The 17685-nt window shown below is 42.2% G+C and overlaps 1 protein-coding gene across 1 annotated transcript in view; it reads right to left on the bottom strand.

The window, feature by feature from the left end:
* LOC121603868 (protein kinase C-binding protein NELL1-like) overlaps positions 1 to 17685 on the bottom strand; it is a 233413-nt gene that overhangs the window by 140620 nt on the left and 75108 nt on the right. The window contains exons 6-10 of the mRNA XM_041933140.1: positions 12911 to 12983; positions 12294 to 12376; positions 6140 to 6274; positions 4465 to 4567; positions 2339 to 2412 (exon numbers count right to left, since the gene is read on the bottom strand). Of these exons, the coding sequence (XP_041789074.1) occupies positions 2339 to 2412; positions 4465 to 4567; positions 6140 to 6274; positions 12294 to 12376; positions 12911 to 12983 (468 nt within the window). The remainder of the gene's footprint in view (positions 1 to 2338; positions 2413 to 4464; positions 4568 to 6139; positions 6275 to 12293; positions 12377 to 12910; positions 12984 to 17685) is intronic.

Here is a 17685-nt window from a genome sequence, read left to right as displayed (position 1 = left end):
TTTAATGTGGAAGCTGAAGTGACGAATGTCTGTTAGCTCATTGTTTTGGTTTGAAGGCCCGCACAGTCCACCCTCATCAAAGCAGCGGAAGGCAGCTGTTCATTGGAAAAGCTTTGATAAACCCACCAGACGCTACCTGTCGAGCACCACACAGCAACCAGCTAAACATATTAGCCACAACAACTTTACAGAAGGCGATATGTTGAGTTGTCGCTGCTTTTACTCCGGCCTTTAAAGAGTCAAAAAAATACATAAAAACGCGAACACAGCTCAAGGCGATGTATTCAAATAGCTTTTTTAGCTTGAAAAATAAAACCTAAAAATGTTTGATTTAGAATGATATTTAAAAAAGCAGCAAATCCTCATATTTGAGCAGCACACATTTGGTATTTTTGCCTAATAAGTTTGCTTAATGTTTCTTTAAAAACCAGACCAGGCAGTGCATTTTCTTATCCTCTCAGACTCACTGCAGCACTTCATTCAGCTGTTCTCTGAGAGGCAACGACAGCAGAGGTCAAGAGGAAAACAACTGGCTGGAGAGAGACAACTTAGAAAAGCAAAAACAATTCAGAGCAACTGTAACTTCACTTTACCCACCAGCTGTGCTTTCACAAAAGAGAGAAAAACATTATTGCCTCGATGAGATGCTATTGCACATCTGGCCACAATCTCCCATCAGTCCCCTAGCAAGCTTCAGTGTGCCCAGCAGCATGAAATCAGCCAGTGAACGCAGGCTGCAGGAAAAGGCATCAGGTGACTCAAAGACCCTCAAAAGCTGCTCTGATCATTAACGAGAATACGATCTTAATTTCAAACTGGGTCTTACTTTCATTACGTTCCTATCAGTTATGCTTATTCCACTTATCTTTTTTACCATCATTATCAAACATTTCATTTGAAAGTCACACTTGAGGCTGGCTCCAAAAGTGAGTCAATCCCCATAGATCCCCAACTTTAGAGCAGAAATAAACATGTTGACAGCCTGGTACAAAAAACATTTTTCTCCATTCATCACAACTGCACGGGGGCAAATCTTTATATAAATTTGATTCTTACATATATGAATAAATATGGACATGGCCATTTTGGGTGACAGGTAGCCGCTATGTTTGCCTCACCTATTTGCTCCACCTCTTTGCTCATTTTTGGATTGGCCAGGAGTCCGACGGAGATGGTGATGGCCTGAGCCACCATCCCCAGCTTTACTACGTCTGTTCTCCATACTAAAGCCTGCCTCATATAGGAAGGAGACTCAATTTGCCGCATGAATTTATGGTGGCAATTGCTTTGAATTGCTGAGTGTGAGATTATCCATAGAGACGGCACACCATGAACCACCAATATAGACCTTTAAATTAACAGTGATGGTTTTAACTGTGGACCAGAATAATTTGCTTAGTTTCACACCTCATCCACAAATGGTCTAATGTGGCCCCCTGTCTCTCTCTCATTTCTCTTACTTATTCCCCCCATATGTCAATGCATACACTCACTTTCTCACTTTGCACCTCCCCCGCTGTGCCGGCGAGAGGGCAGAGAGATGGTCCAGAGAGGGAAGGTTACAGAACGAATCAGTGCTCATCAGAGACATTCCTCTCAATCTAACACACAGGAACCACACGAAAATACACCAAATCAAGCTTGCATGTTTAGACACACATGCTGAGTCCTATAGCTGAGATTTATAGGCCGTCGTGGACCAAAATGCTGACACTAGGGACCCCTGAAAGCCTCAAAATAAAACATTGTCGGGCCCCTTCAAAAAGTAATTTGTCTACAAATTGGTCATTTAGTAGCACTCACATCCAAGAGTAAAGGATGGCTCTAATTGCTTGCAACAGAGTCTCCAAACAATATAATGATGTTTCGAGGTGTCTGGGGGCTAATAATGAGTCCAGGAATTCACTGCGTGGCTCTTTGTAAGCAATTACATGCATAAAACGCTAATTTCCTCCTTAAAATAGTGTCTTTAAAGATAAATGGCTTCTCAGTGAAGAAAGTTCACCTCTGTTCTATGCTGAACTGGAATAATGACTTTAATTATAATCCATGCAGTGATGAAGCTCCAATTCAAATCAGGCCTTTGTGTTGCTGCGTTCATACGTTATTCTAATTACCTGGCTATCTTGCCATTAGAGAGAAGAAAAAGGCAGATAGAACAGATTGGAGGAGGGAGGGAAAACTAATAAGGCCTACCGGCTAATTGAATAACACACCGAGCAGTCCACCACACGCAATCATTGCGCATTTATGCTGAAGGAGAAGCGCTGCATGGCGATCTCATTGAAGAGTAGAGGCTAAATGCTGGAGAAGTAATTGGACGGAATAAGAGTATTACCTTGCATTCCCTGCAGCTCCGGGATAAAAAGCGCTGGCCTTCAGAAAAGATCTTGCCCAGGTAGGTACATTTCGCTGTGTGCAGAAAAAATAGAACATAACTGCATCAATAACACTCTAGTAAGTATGGTCACTATGAATTAGCATAAACAGAATTATTCCGGAGCTATTATCACTTCCTGTGGTAGTTTCAACAATAGAGAAAAATGCTTTTGAGATTGCCTGTGGAAAAAATAAAAGTTTTCAGCCTGAAGTTCTGCATACTTAATTCCGTTAGAAAGAGAGTTGTTCTTGGCTGGTGTGCATAAGCGGAGAGGAAGTGTAACAGCGCATTAAGAATACAACAGAGGAGACCCTTCTGCATATTCCTCTGGCGATAGCAGAAATAGAAAACGAAGCATATGATATGAAGTCCTGCTTTTCTCCTCTCCAGGGTGCAGGACTGTGGAGCGCTCAGTCGCACTGCTGGAGCGCTGCTCCCTCGTTCGTCTGTGCCAGACCTCTGATGTTCACAGGGGAGGAAGAGGAGGAAGACGGAGCGAGCGGAGGGATAGAGGGAGGCAGAGGAGGGCTGGAATTATTCAAAGACGAACTATACTTCAGGGATTTAGTGTTTTTGCAGTATAGCAAGATAGACACAGTTGTCCATGGGTCTGTGAGCCGTTACCAGACCCCTGTGTGCTTTATACTAGAAATAGTGCTTCCATGAAAATCAGGTGACTGTGATCTTTGCTCTCGCGTAGTTTGCTTTGGTTTCATTGTGCCAGCAGAACACCAGCCACACAGCCCTCTTGTTTGTATTTAGAGTGCTTCTGGTTGCAGTGGTAGGCCTGCCTCAAAAGCATGAAATACTGCAGCATAAACAAGCTGAGCATGTATTCAGGAGTGTCGGAAAATGACAGCATTGGTGAACATTTTTTTTCCTGACAAGCAATCATATGTGGTTGGGTTGTGTGCATAATATAATAATGTATCACTAGCAAAGAACAGGAAGCGGCTGTTATACTGCAGCAAAAAGTCTTAAGGTGTGGTAAGACCAGAAATGTCCACTTGATGGGGCAGGAAGCAGGAAGGGCTGGAAAGTGCGTAAGGAAGGGTCACAAACATAAGCTAGCAGGCTAACAAGAGCGTTCCACAAGCTGACAGTTGAGCGTTCGCTAAGGCCTGCCACTCTGGTCGCAACAACCGCCAAGATTTCCATAAGAACGGCAGATATACCCCACAAAATCCACAGTATTTAAAAGACAATTGGTCTTTGATTTCACTCAAAAAGCAAACAAAAGCAGTTATCTAATTTTTTGCTGACGACTATTGAGTTTATCAGCTGAAATGATGGCTAGCCTGGGAAAGCTAATGCAATCCTAATCTGTCATGATTTGGTTAAAAAATACATCCTCAGTGGACGTCTTCATGTTTCCACTCTCGTAACTCAAAATCTGGAAATAACAGGTTACTACAGCAGGCTGTAAGCTAGTTAGCCAGGAATGCAAATGTTTGCAGCTTAGCAGATAAACACACCTTGTATCAACGTGCTTCAAATCGCTAACAGCTATGTAGCTTCTCTCCTGCTCCGTTGCTTCTGTGCTTCACCATCCAATTAAAATGGATATTATATCAACAATCTGTACAATCTTAATGTGAGGTCTGTACAGCCTTGCTATTTTGCAAACAAGCTCAGTCTGATTAAAACTCTTGCATGAGGGATCAGTTCAACAGGAGACAAATGCTGTTTAAGTGTGACCACTCTAATAACTGTCCTCTCCAACAACAACATCTGTCAAAGTCATACCCTGTATGTGCATTTGCAAAGTGAGGTGATGTAGTCATACTGCCAGAAAAAGAGCAGCAAAAAACACAACTTTATTTAACTTTTGATTAAAATGTAAACCAAAGTATTTCAAAGAAGAATTAAGAAGAATTGAAAGAAAGCCTCTGTGGAGAGATAGCATAGCTCTGAGCTATATACTGGATTAAAGAGAAATATAGGAAAGTGGTAGTATCATGGCCACGGTGTTGACTCAGCAAAATGAACAATTTCTATCATCATCAGCTGTTAACTGTTCGGCAGAAAAACAAATGAGTTTGACAGGTTTGGTAGTGAACATGCCTTCAGCTGCTGATACTTACGTCTGCATTTCTTGCAGCAAGTCCCGTCCACGTGCACGGGCAGCGAGTCCTCTGAGCAGTTTGCCGGAGGACAGAAAATCCTGCGACACTCCACCACACCATTCTGAAAGGAAATTAGCGTAATTTTTACTCATTTTATGTCGTTTTTTTAACCAAAAACACACAACTGTCAGAGGGAAAAATCCAATACTGACTTTGAACATGCAGCTTTTGCCCGTGGCTCTGTCAAAAAATCCTCACTGAACATGTCTGTGTGCTGTTTTTCCCTCTATGTCTCAATTTATCTTTGCACAAGCTTTCATGGAATTTTACATCTTTATCTGGACCCCACTCAACCCAGTACCCCGACAGTAAACATATATAACACATGCAGTGTAATGTATGCTTTCATCCGATGCAGCTTACGCCTGACCCTGAATGTCTAATGCTCCATCCAAACCAGGCAAAACGGTTAGTCCCACCTGCAGAAATGCAATCTGAAACTGAAAGCTATCACATTTAGGCACTAAAAAAAAAAAAAAGAATTATAATGTCATACAGTCAGATAACAGATTCATCATCGAGAGGTGGATGGCAGATACTGGAACCAAGCAGCCTGCTGATAGCAGGTATTTATTCAGGCCCTGAAGGACTGCCTTCAATTTTGGGGGCTGATATCTCTCTCTCTGTGAGCGCCTCTTCATTTCATGAGTCATCGGAAATAGTTCCCCCAGGACGCCGCGGTTATCAGTTAATGGCATGTCCACGGGAGGAAATCAGACCAACTAAACTCAACCCTGTGCTTGATGTGCAATGATGCAGCAAGTATAATTCCCCAGGGCTCGGGATGGCCTGATTCAACAAATTTCAAAGTCTGTATGAGTGCAGGCAGGGAGGCTTATTAGGGGGCACTTATTAGGGGGCGGGCAGGAGGCAGGGAGAGACGACGCAGGGGCAGGGAAAAAGGGAGGTCTGATGGGAAGGCAAGTTAAAGAAGCTGTTGAGAGGGGAGGAAATAAGGGTTGTAGTGACTTTCTATTAAAGAAAAAAATCTACCCACAGCTATCCTGCGACGCTGTAATGCATCATCGAACTGTGCCGCTGAAAGTGGATGCAGTGTGGGTTATTTCGTTATAAATCATTTGCCTTTTAGCTGTACTTAACTTCCCTTGACTACTCGTATTTTCCCTTTGATTTCATATGATGCCTCTTGGTCTATCATTATTAGCAGTCTTTTATGGGTCTCAAAATTTGGATTTTTCATTAGAATTAAAATGGTCTTGGGTTTTTAAAACATAGCTTCAATGCAGAGCTGAAAAAAAGCTGGTACAGACTGGGATGCTGTACGGGTGCCTCGGCAGCCAAAAGGGTTCATGTTTCTCATGGCTCTAACTTCCTGTCATCTCTCTATTGTCCATATAAGGGCATAAATGCCAAGAGGTTTAAGAGGTTAAAGAAACTGCTTCTTTTCACAATACTGAATCAAATTTCTCCAGAATTCTACAGAAGTTGACTGTGGGAAAAAGGTTGGAATAATCTTCTTGCAGCGGTAGATTTTTCCACTTGTTTGAAGAAAGCAATACTTTCAAGGCTCAAAAATAGATTAAAGTGCTGGATTCGATGGAGAGTTTTGCAGCGTGGCAGCTGAAAGCCGGTTCCTTTTTTTTCTGAATGTGAGAACGAGGGCGACACTTACCTTGCATGCACAGTTCCTGCAGTTCTCAGGCTCCACCCACAGCTCCTTATCCCGGTAGACCAGGCCGTTGGCGCTGCAAGTCCTCTCGCAGTGACAGCCCTCCAGCTGGGTCAGCCTGGACTCGGCGTAGTTCAACTGGAGATGAGCACAGAAACACCAGAGTCACAAAGCTAAATCAAAAGTCTGAGTGTGCATGCAGGGTAACCCCTCGCCCCGCCCTCTTGCCCTCTGGCGTGCCCTGGTCGGTTTTCACAGGGAGCTGCTCCGCTGGGAGCCACTCATTAGAAGGGCACACAGAATAATAACTGATCATCATTCAGCTCATGCTCCAGACCTCAGGCTATAATCTACCGAGAAATGACAGACAAGACTGACAGGCCCAATCCCGCCTCACCCCTCTTTTATTCCTACACACTGATCAGCTCTTCTTCTTCAGCTTATTTCATGCTCAACACTCTCCACGGTTGCCTCCTGACAGAAGTGACGCATCTTTGACTGACAAAAGAGTCAAGAGGCAGTGTCACATGGAGAGGCACAGAGGGTGGGACCAATCAGGTTTAACTCTGAATCAGCATATAGCAACCCTGGCTCTTAGGTCGGATGGATGAGGGGCGTATAAGACTTTGACACCGGACAGCAGGGTTTGCGTCCTGAGTCGTGTGTTTCTTTAAGCAAGAACAGCACTTAGTTTAAGGTAAAGAGCTTTAGCTAAATTTTGATAAAGCAAATATGTCCTCTCTTGTGCTGAAAGTCACCCCTGACCTTTTCAATATAAAACCGAGACCGCAAATATGTGAAGAGTGGACATTTTGTGATGTTATAGATTTGTTCCTTCAAGGTTATTCCACATTTTGTTGATGACAAACATGATTCAGGTGGTGTTAAATTTCTCCCCAAATTCTTTTCCATTTTCTTTCCTGTTGAAAACTCCAATTTAAACCTTCATTTCTGTTTAACTTGACTGATGTGACAGTAAAAACTTCGGCTGTATTTTCCAGTTTTTAAAAGGAGCCAAATAAACGAGTCAGTCCCTGGAGAGAATTAAAATAAGCAGTCGACAATCAAGTTTTATGATGTTTTTGAATTGTTAAGGCGCTAAGAACCATGAAACTCAGCAGAAAAGGACCTGCCAGCCAACATTAAATCGAATGTGGTTGCAGGTGGACACATTGGTGATGCCAAGATGATTTGTGGCTCATTCATTCTGGCCTGTACTGTATTTTATGATAATTAAATAAATATTCGATTTTGGTTTAAATCAATGAATTGACTCAGGTCAACACAGGTGGGATTCACTTAAAATGTGATTTAATAAAAAGTTAAACCAAACTACAATCAGCCGAATCTGAGTGTAAATTAATTCTCGGTTGATGTTTTGTTACTAATGAAAGGACATTGTGACGTCAGCAGATCATTGATTATTGATCCAGCTGCAACAGACAAGTCTTTAACATTGTGAGTGACAACCTTCACGCAATGTGATTGGATAATTTGTTTCATGAAATCAATAATAAAGGACTTTTTTTTTTTCTTTTTCTTCCTGCTGAACATCAGCATCCATCAAGGTTCAGTTTGTATTTATTTCTAATCTACACACAGTGTAGTTTTGTGTGAAAAATAGAGCCTTGAGCTGGCTGGTTACACGATGTACGTGTTGTAAAGTCATCTACAGCACAAAATACAAGTACCGTCTGACCCACATATAAACAATGACAGTCCTGCTTGAAAGGTGGGAAGGTAGGGGAATTCGAAAATGTGCAATTGATCTGAGCAGCGTAGGTCGGCTCAGAAACTGTAGGTCCACTTGAGACACTCAAGGCTGCTCTGCAGCTCTGCCTACGCCCCCCTCTGCTCCTGCGAGACCTGCCCAGGCCGCCGTGTCAGAGAGATAGGACTCGCCGCGAAATGATAGAGGCTTCTCAGTAAAAAAGAAAAATGCTGGATGTCACTGAGGCTTTTTGCTTCATTTAGGGGAGTCCCGGCTGGCTGCAGGAGAGCTGTGTGAGCCGTGAGCGATAAAGATGTGTCCTGTCAAAGCCCTAAACAAAATGTTTGAAATGCAATTTCAAAGGCTAGGAGGCTGCCTTGAGGCACCACAGAGGAATACCTTTCCTGTACAACGTGAGCATCAAATGGCACAGTGATACTGCACAAAGGAGTCAGAAGCTAATAGCCATGTATCTCCTATGGTTGATACATGATGCTGAGAATACACAAGTGAAATAATAAACAGCTGAAGACAAAGTCCAAATGAAGGAGAGCGAGGGAGAGGAGCATTTATTACTTTTAATCCTCCTCGTTTAGCTGCCTGTTGAGTTGATATGTCAAATTTCCAAAACTCTGGGGACCAATCAGTCCTGTGCCGACAAGCTATTAATTAGATTTTCTTTGTAATCCAGATCTGGGATGTCTGCTATCAGGTAATTAGCAGATTTTAGCCATAACAATAAAACAAAGACAACGCGACTCCAGAACCTGAAGGTAAGTTTAATAGATCAATGCATCTTAAAACGTAAGTGATGGTAATGATGTGTTTGGATTTCCAGCACGTTGGGGACTCCGTCTGTCCCAGCCTTCCAAAGTCAAGCACGGACATTAGTAAGAACAGAAATTAATCCTCTGGATTAGCGAAGTGCATAGGGAGCTACAGAATCAAACCAAACCCTCTCCTGCAGTAATAACAAACATTTAAACAGCTGACACACGGACCTCGAATCCCCTGTTATTACTAAAAACACTGGGTAGACTCAGGGCTGCTTTCATGGCTTTCACACAAGAGGATCCACTGCAGCAGCGATGGAGGAGAATATTAAACAAGTTCTGCATCATTTATTCAGATAGCTATGCAAAGTGTACATCAATGGCTTACTTAAAGCCTGCACTGCTGTGAAGACCATGCAATGAAATGCCAAATGTTCAATAAGTGGGAAAAATCGCCTTTGTAACAATTCATTTTTGAGACACTGTTTCGCAGGGCCCAGAATCTCCAGCAGTTTATTTAAAAACTTAAACATTCGGACAGTATTTATGGGTCAGTTCACCCACAATAACCGCTTGTAGCAGCATGTAGCCACGCAGACAGTTTGGTTCTATCTGTAGAGTTTTGAGCTACAATATCTGTCTCTGAGCTTTCCGTCAACCGTTGTTATTTGGACAATTTTTTTAGTAAGCGATTTTTAAAAAAAACTGTTGACAGAAAGGTCTGTGTAATTTCAAATAGCAGGGACATCAGTTCTCAAAAGAGATGTCGCAGTTGATTTTGAACAAAGTGTGAGCACCAAATCAAAATTCCTATTTTGTCACCTCCATTATAGGCAGAAAATCTGAGCCACACCTTCACAAATAATACTATCTACATGGCTACAGACCCCTTAAGGTAGATGAGAAGGCTTTTTTTTTGGAATTGGGATGAACTGAGCCTTCAAACAGGAAAAAAAACTACAAAAAACTATTATTGGATTGGTATCTGCACTCATACTCTATGTTGTGGTATCAGGAAAAAGTGGTACAGTCCTACCTGTTTTGGCATGAGCATATGCTTGTGCTTCTCCTCATGCAAACAAACAAACACACAGATATAATACCCGCAAATGCTGCCATGCTTATCCACACACACACACAGCGGAGCTTATTGTCGCCTCACCTTGCCTTGACACTCCACATCGCACACTCAGGAGCAAGCAATTATTCATGTCCTGCTGAATTCCCCAATTCTCTACAGAGGCCATTTAGCGCTGGTGTTGACTGCATCCTCCCTGCTGCATCTCGTACGAGCAGCGAGCTCCGGTGGCAATAGGTCGAGGCGTGTTCATGTGAAGGAGGAGCCATTGACACAGCAGTAGGGTAATGTTCTTCATTTCACCCTTATTTACACTGAAAATTATTCTATAGCTCGTCTGCCCGCTGAGATGTCCTTGCGTCGCTCACTCCCACCTGATAGTGCTCGCTCAAGCGCGCAGAAGCACACACTCACTCTCACACACACGCACACACACAAAGTCAATCACACACAATAACACACATAGTTATGCAGATGTGTAGTCTTATAAATGGTTTAAGCACTCCCCCGTAGCTCCAGGGCAAAATGCACAACGACTGTTAGCCTCCTGTTGTCACGATGCAGTCGCCTTTTCCTGACACCTCTCTGAACCCTGAATGTGCCCCCCCTTGTGTGTGTGTGTGTGTGCTACCCAAAAAACAAACCTCTAGCATTTCAAATGACAGCAGCAGGAAAATAAACAGAAAATCATGCAGCAGTTAAACTGCTTATTGTCCCAGCACTGAGTGTGCTAATAAAGATGTAGCCGCTACCGTAAACTGGTCAATAAAATCCATCCTTTGCATAATGACCTCAATAAGCGAAGGTCAGTATTTAGGTAAGATAATTATGAATGTGTTGCTAACAAAAAAATGACACATATTGGCAGCCAAAGGCATGTAACTAAAGCTCACAATCAGACTGCGATTCGTCAGGAAAAACACGTGAGCGGGGTGGAAGGAAATATCACGCACTGACGCTGATCACTGCTAATGTCACTCATTGATGTTTTTATTTTATGTGCAGCCTTCTGAGGCATGCTGGGCTGTAATAAACCTTGATTTGATGCTTTCCTCCACCTTATGGAGTTACAGCTGTAATTAACTTTGCTTATATAATAAAGCAACCTGTCCCCAGAGCGTCAAATACGGCCGCTGTGTCACGCACCTGCGTGTCTCATACAGATGCACAACCCTAACCCTTTAGCATCTGTGTGAGACGCACCGGGCTTCCAACTAACTCCGCTCTAATCTCATCCACAGATGCCCAGTTCCAACCGTCCAACACGTTCTCATCCCAAGGGTGCACAAAGCTTTGCTGCCAGACCTCATAATTACAGTGATCGCATTAACATGAGCAAATTCAGCAGTGCAGTACTCTGGTGGATATTTATATTATTTATACTCGATATTTATACGGTATTATTCAACTACTAGTGTTATTATACTATTATTATTATGACTATATATTACAATATCATTATTACCACATACATTTCTATATATTATTATTGTTATAGTATTAGTATTAGCAGTAGAATTATTGCAGTATTTTTTTATTCTTGTTACTTGATGTGGAATGCTGCAAAAAAGATTTATTTCTATATTAATCAATCAAATCTTTCATCCTTTCCTGCTTCCTTCCTTCCTTCCTTTCTTCAACTGATACTAAAGCTCAAAAACACCAAAACTTGAGGTTAAGATTTTTAATCAACAGCAAAAACAATCACAACTCAAGGTCTTTCTGGTTACACTTCAGGCAACTGAGCGAACTTAACCTGCTGATGAGGACTGTGTGACACGGTGTTTTCAATCTCTACTCTTCTTTTCAGTCAGTACTTTCACTGGATAATCAAGTATTTTACATTTCAAGGAGCGATGGTACATGCATTCACATTTCCCTCTATTGTTATCATGCAACTGCATTCAAAGTGAAAACTGCTCCATTGTTTCAGTACTCTAATCTTGAGCAATTGCAGACAGCAAAAACGCCAAACCATGAAAAAAAATAATAATATGAGACCTTGTGGGACCAGTAATTGTCTGCTCTCTGTTCCGTCTTACACACGCATTAATATCTCTGCGTGTTTTTTGGCGAGTCTTCTAAAACCACTTCAGTCCACGCTCGCAATAATAACTGACAGAATAATCACATTTTCTAAAGGCAGATTAAGGTGCGTGTTCATTTTGTTTTTGTTTCCCAACAATAACCGGTATCTTTTTTTGGGCCCCGTCTTGTTGAAATTAAACAAAATTGAGATACTGACTTCAGAGGAGAAAGAACAATAAGCTTCAACGAAGGCAGCAACAAAATCAAAGGATTCTGCTGTCTCTGCTGCGGCGGAGAGGGAAGTTATTTATTCATTCTCATTTATTTATTTGTTTGTTTGTTTGTCAGGCTACAACTGGGAAAGATGTTGGTGGATCTTTCACCTGTATACTTTCATTTAACGGTCTTTCACTGACATTTTGAATATTTGGTGTTTTCCTCTTGTCTGTAAAGTCTCCTAAACATTTATGACACTAATAAATCGAGCTTTGCAGCAGATTATATGTTCTCCTATGGTGTCACGCAGTCTGGTGAGCTGGTGGAAGAGCTAGTTTTCCGTGTTCTTACCTTTAGGGTCATCTTGGCCAGTAGCTCCTGAAGGTCCATGATGCCTTGCACCAGGCTCAGGAAATCGCTGCAGGTCGGGCAGGCTCAACGGAGGAAAGGGAAGCACCAAAACAGAGAAGAGAAGGAGAAGAAGAGCGAGAGGGAAGTGTTTAGATAAGAGATTGATACGAGCACATGGCGGCCAGCAACAAACAAAAAAAGAGCCTCTCACATATGTTTGCTCTTTGTCTTAGGCTTCTGGATGGTGTAAGTATCAATAATAAAGCGACAAGGTGTGATTACATGCCTTATTGATCAGTGCAGAGACAGTGGCACAGCGGTGGCCTCGTATCTTAATCTGTTTGACAGTAAACAGATGGAGAAACAAAGCGGGGAGAGAGGAGGCTGCTCTGAATCTGAATGAGAGCAAAATAAAGATGGAGTAGAGGAAGAAAAAACAATGGAGGGCGGCTTTGTTTGTGATCAGCGGGGAGAGGCCACCACCAGCTAATGCATAGCTCATTACAGCCCAGTGTTGTAATGGCACACAGTAATGGCAAGCGCTCTTTTTCCCGTCTCCAATTACTCTCAGAGCACGTTCGGGACGCTATGTATGACTGCGCCATCATGATACTTACTGCGGTTGAGGTTAGGACACTGTGTGATGTAGCCGTTGGGAGCGAAAATCAACTTCACGTCCTGGATAATGCCCTGGAAACAAAGGGGGGGCGAGGGTGCAGGGAAAAGGCAGAAAGAGACAATGATACACATGGATTGGCAAGATCATTGGATCTAATGTCTGAAAAACATGACAAAGACTATGGGCCCTGATTTTTTCTTTGCATTGAAACTGACTTTGCTCATCTGTTTGGTATTTTGGGGCTCAGCATTGAGCTTCAATGTCAGATTGAAGCTCAACGCAGAAACAAAATTCCATTTACCTCCATTTTACTGGGATGAAGGCAGATATATCAAAGGCCAGAAAAATAAAACCAAAAGCTTCTGCATGGCTCAGCCTGGTCTCACCAAATGTATAACACGACAATGCCTTAAGTCATTTTGTGTGTTAAAAAAAACACATTTTTTGCTATTTGCATGTCATTTAACACTGTCCCCTTTAAGCTTTCCGCGTGGCATTTTAAGCACAAATGCCAGGGAGGAAAAAAAAAAAGTCAGGTGACAAAGTCTAAAGAGCGAGGAAGTTAAGCAGGTAGGCTGGGTGGATGGGTCAAACATAGGCGCAACTTTCACCCAGGAGACTGGGGTTCGTATCCTGTGAGAAGTTAAATTACTGTATCCTAAACTATGATTGTGTCCTAAGCCTAACCAACTCGTTCTCATTCCCACATCACGAGACGCAGAGCGGCGTGAAAAGCGTCGGTATCTGATGGCCTGGGAGTGAGAACGGGCAGATCTAACCAAACACTTCTAGTGCCTGAACCTGACCAAGCAACCGTTTCACAACTTTAACCATGTGTTGTTCACTGTTACCACGAAAATGAAGGTCACCTGTTTTCATCCTTTTCTGTTCATCCAAAACTAATAATGCAGGGGGGGCCTTGAATGAACCTTAAACCTGACTCGACACACCATCACATGAGATCACATTACATTGCTGAACACCACTAGTGGGTGGGAATGTGTTCCAAAGTTGAGTGATTTCATATCAGAGCTGAATCTGGACTCAGATGTGAAACAGGCCCTAAAAAGTCAGGATAGGCAATTAATTTAACAATAAGTCTGAAAGTGCTTCTATATTAGAAATGGTGAAAAACCGCCAAATAAATGTTTTAAAGAATATACCTATTACCATAGTGTGCATGCAGCATCCTGCAGCATCCATTCCTGAATGAACTGAAGCAAATGTACTTCACACATAGGCGGAATTCAGTCTGGTTCTCTCCTTTAACAGACTGTCTGTCAATCACTCTGAATGACAGGGTATCTCCAGAGGTGCAGGGCCGGTAAATAGAGGCCTTCATGATGACCACAGAGAACAATCTGGGAAAAAAGGCAACCCCTCTAATGGAAAACTGAACTTGTAAGACACTGGGCCGCCCACACACACACGCACGCACACACACACAGGCGTACCCACATGGGAATAATATAATTTCACCTTTCTTTCAAAGTAGCTACTGAAAACATGCTGGACGGACATTAGAATTCACCACCTCAAGCGCAGTTTGCATCAGCTTGTCTCTGCTTTGTGTGTATGTGAAATCCATTTACAGTGCAGGCAAGCCGCCTGGATGCAAGCAACCTGCCTCCATTTCACACAGAGACGTGGAGAGAGGGAACCTTGAGGCAAACAGGCTTGCAGCACAGATTGAGAACACACATGCACATACGCACACACACACACACACACACACACACACACACACACACACACACTGGGGCTGTGTAAGCAGTGGATGGTGAAGAAGAGATTGTCAGTGTCAGTCAGAATGAAAATGAAGGTGTAGATCACAGATGTCTGTCCCGGTGGTGTAATATAGGGGTCCTGACCACACATCACTGTCAATGATCAGTAGGTAATTCGAACTGAAGTCATAAAATCTCTCTCTTCTCTCTTTCCACACACACACACACACACACACACACACACGTATTTGTTTCACTCCTCTGCCAAAGCCTATGGCAGAAATGCTTGAATACTCTTGAGGTTATTCAGGCCATGCTCCCACAGCCAGAAGCTGCATTTCAAGACATAAACAGCACAGTTGGAGCATTTTCTATTGTTTTGTCTGCATTTTTCATTATTTAAAAAAATAGCAGTGAATTCAAGGACTACATGTAATATAAGGTAAGATAAAACTTTATTATCCCTTGGGGGAATTAAACTGTTACAGACTGCAAAGAATAAAAGAGACATAGAAAGATCAAAAAGAGAAAAACTTTATATATGTACATTACATTCAAAAGTATATGAATACTATTGCTATAAAAATATTATTGCCATATTGAATTGCACATGAGTCAGATATGGATAAAAAATAAATACAGTGTTTTGTATGATTGCAAAGTAGAAAAACATATTGTAAAAAAAATATTGCACAAAAGTGATGAACCCACCAGGAATTATCACCAGCTCTGCTGTCAGCAGAAGACATCTGTTTCCAGCATACGTACTGTGCCTCCACTCACAAATCCAGCACATGCTAACTGTCAGCAACACATGGCAGACAGACAAACTTAGAGACTAAACGAATCAGCAAGCAGCTAAAAAGCCATGTCTTTTACCTCAGGAGTTGGTGGAGACCAAATCAGAGTTAAAAGAGAGTGATTATTGGACAAACATGCCTGCACATGAATGCTAATGTTGCACTTTGTCTCCCAGATTTTTTTTTAAATCGCGTGTTAGCCAGATGAATTTAATAGGTGATAAACTGAGTGTCAGAAAGTTAATTAATGCAGCCTTAAGGAGGTTTGAGGGTCTTTACACCCACATTGTCTGTGACTACACGAAGAGAAGATACAGACAAGGCAACAAGGGAGTTTTTTTATAGCGAAACAATGTGTTTTTGAATGCAAAGTCAGTCACGTGACCGACATCCAGGTGACTGGGTGTTTCCTCTAAACATATACATGGCATCCCATTGATGGCTGCAGTTCCCACACTGTTCATCTGATGTGGGTGTGAACACATTCAAGGTAAAGCTGAAAGTCAGCACTTTTACATCAGTGTTTCAATTCGAAGCCAAGACAAAGCAATTAAAAATGTGTCACTGCCCTAAACCTTAAAGCTGGAATTGAAGTCTTGACTTAATGCAAAACAAAGAAGTGCCTGTGTGTTTTCATGCATGCGAACAAGCATTTGTAATTCAGACTTTAGCCAAATAGAGCTAATATAAGGTTTGGTCCTGGGTTTAGACTAGACTCAGGATTGGTTTAAGGGTTTGTTATTACTCAAGCTGAGAAGAGGGAGTGAATACAGCCAAAAAGGATCCTCACAAGCAGTGTGAATGTGTGTACGTGTGTGTGCCTTTGAGCTGTTTATGCATCATTTGTCCCTTTGTGTCTCCAAACGTTTGCAAGTTCACTCACCGTTAAAGCTGATAAAATAACCTTCACTTGGCTTGTCTGTTTGCTTTTACAGTCACAATCTTATTTATTATAGCAATAATAGGCCGGGCATGCTGGCCAGCACTTTGCCCTCAGGCAACACTAACACAGGTTTATCATTCTGGGTAAAGCTTCATCCCGTGATGCTTTTTTCTCAAATTCATCATGCACAACATGACTTGTCCCTGTTCTAGCAGGGTCTGAAGACTTAACCTCCACCTGCAGTTCATCTCTCAGGACTAAACTGGCATCAACAACACTAATTTACAAGTGTGAGAGGTGAGAGACAAAAGGTGGATGAACACGGAGGGAGGAAGAGCGATGATAATGACGATGACCTCCCGAATAATTAAGAGACAGACTGATCACACACAATACGGCACGTTTTGATGGACAGCTCTGATTGTGTCCAACATGGTGTCTAAACCTCTGTGTTGGTGACGGATTGTAGCCGTGATTAGTTAGTCGCACCACCACAGTGAGAAATAAAAGAGCAGAACACAATAGGACATTGATCTTTTTTTGAGCCACGAGCAAAAACGCACATTAAAGCAGCTGAGCTTCTTAAGGCATAGCTGCACCTTTTGATTTTATTTCAAATGGGAGTCAGCGACAGTTAATGTTTCCCATTTTGGCTGCAAATGTCTGAGGTATCAGCCATCAAACTGCACACACCAACTCTTGCATGTCATCCACTGTGGAGCATATGTGCTCAAACTTGAGGAGGCATGCCCTGCTGCACAAGACCTCCTGATAAGCGTTAGGCTACGTAATGTGGAAATACACTGGAAATTGAGCATGAACTAGAGCAGCAGTGTGGCTGCTTCAGTGTAACATGGTAGTGTTTTACTTATAAATTCCTGGGAGAACATATGAAATAATCAACATATAAACAAGTAGATTTGTAGTCAGTTTCAATTCTGCAGAATTACAGTACCTTCAGGGGTTATTGTATCCCATTCCAATTTCCACAAAAAGGAGGCTCACAGCATCAATAGGAAAAACATACAACACTTTTTAAGGCTTAGCTCTTCATAAAGAAGCTGAAATGTATTCCATAATATGCAGATTTTTTTCAGTTCATCCCACGAGTTTCCTTTTGCTCATTCTAGGCTGAATTAGCACATCAGGTATGGAGGAGAAAATTATACTGTGGATGTTACAACGCTAAAAAAAAGACGTGAACAAAGCATGAACTAATTTAAACAACCAGGAAACAGAGGAGACATGAGGCAGGAAAAGTAAAAGCCTGGCAGATCTAAGCTCGGAATCTCTCACGTCGAGGGTTTGGCTTTTCCCTCATCACGGTGCCTTACGTAACATGTTCAAGCTCTCCATCATTGTC

This window comes from Chelmon rostratus, chromosome 1, assembly GCF_017976325.1.
Source record: "Chelmon rostratus isolate fCheRos1 chromosome 1, fCheRos1.pri, whole genome shotgun sequence".
Classification (NCBI taxonomy): Eukaryota; Metazoa; Chordata; class Actinopteri; order Chaetodontiformes; family Chaetodontidae; genus Chelmon; species Chelmon rostratus.
This window is presented reverse-complemented; position numbering and strand designations above follow the sequence as displayed.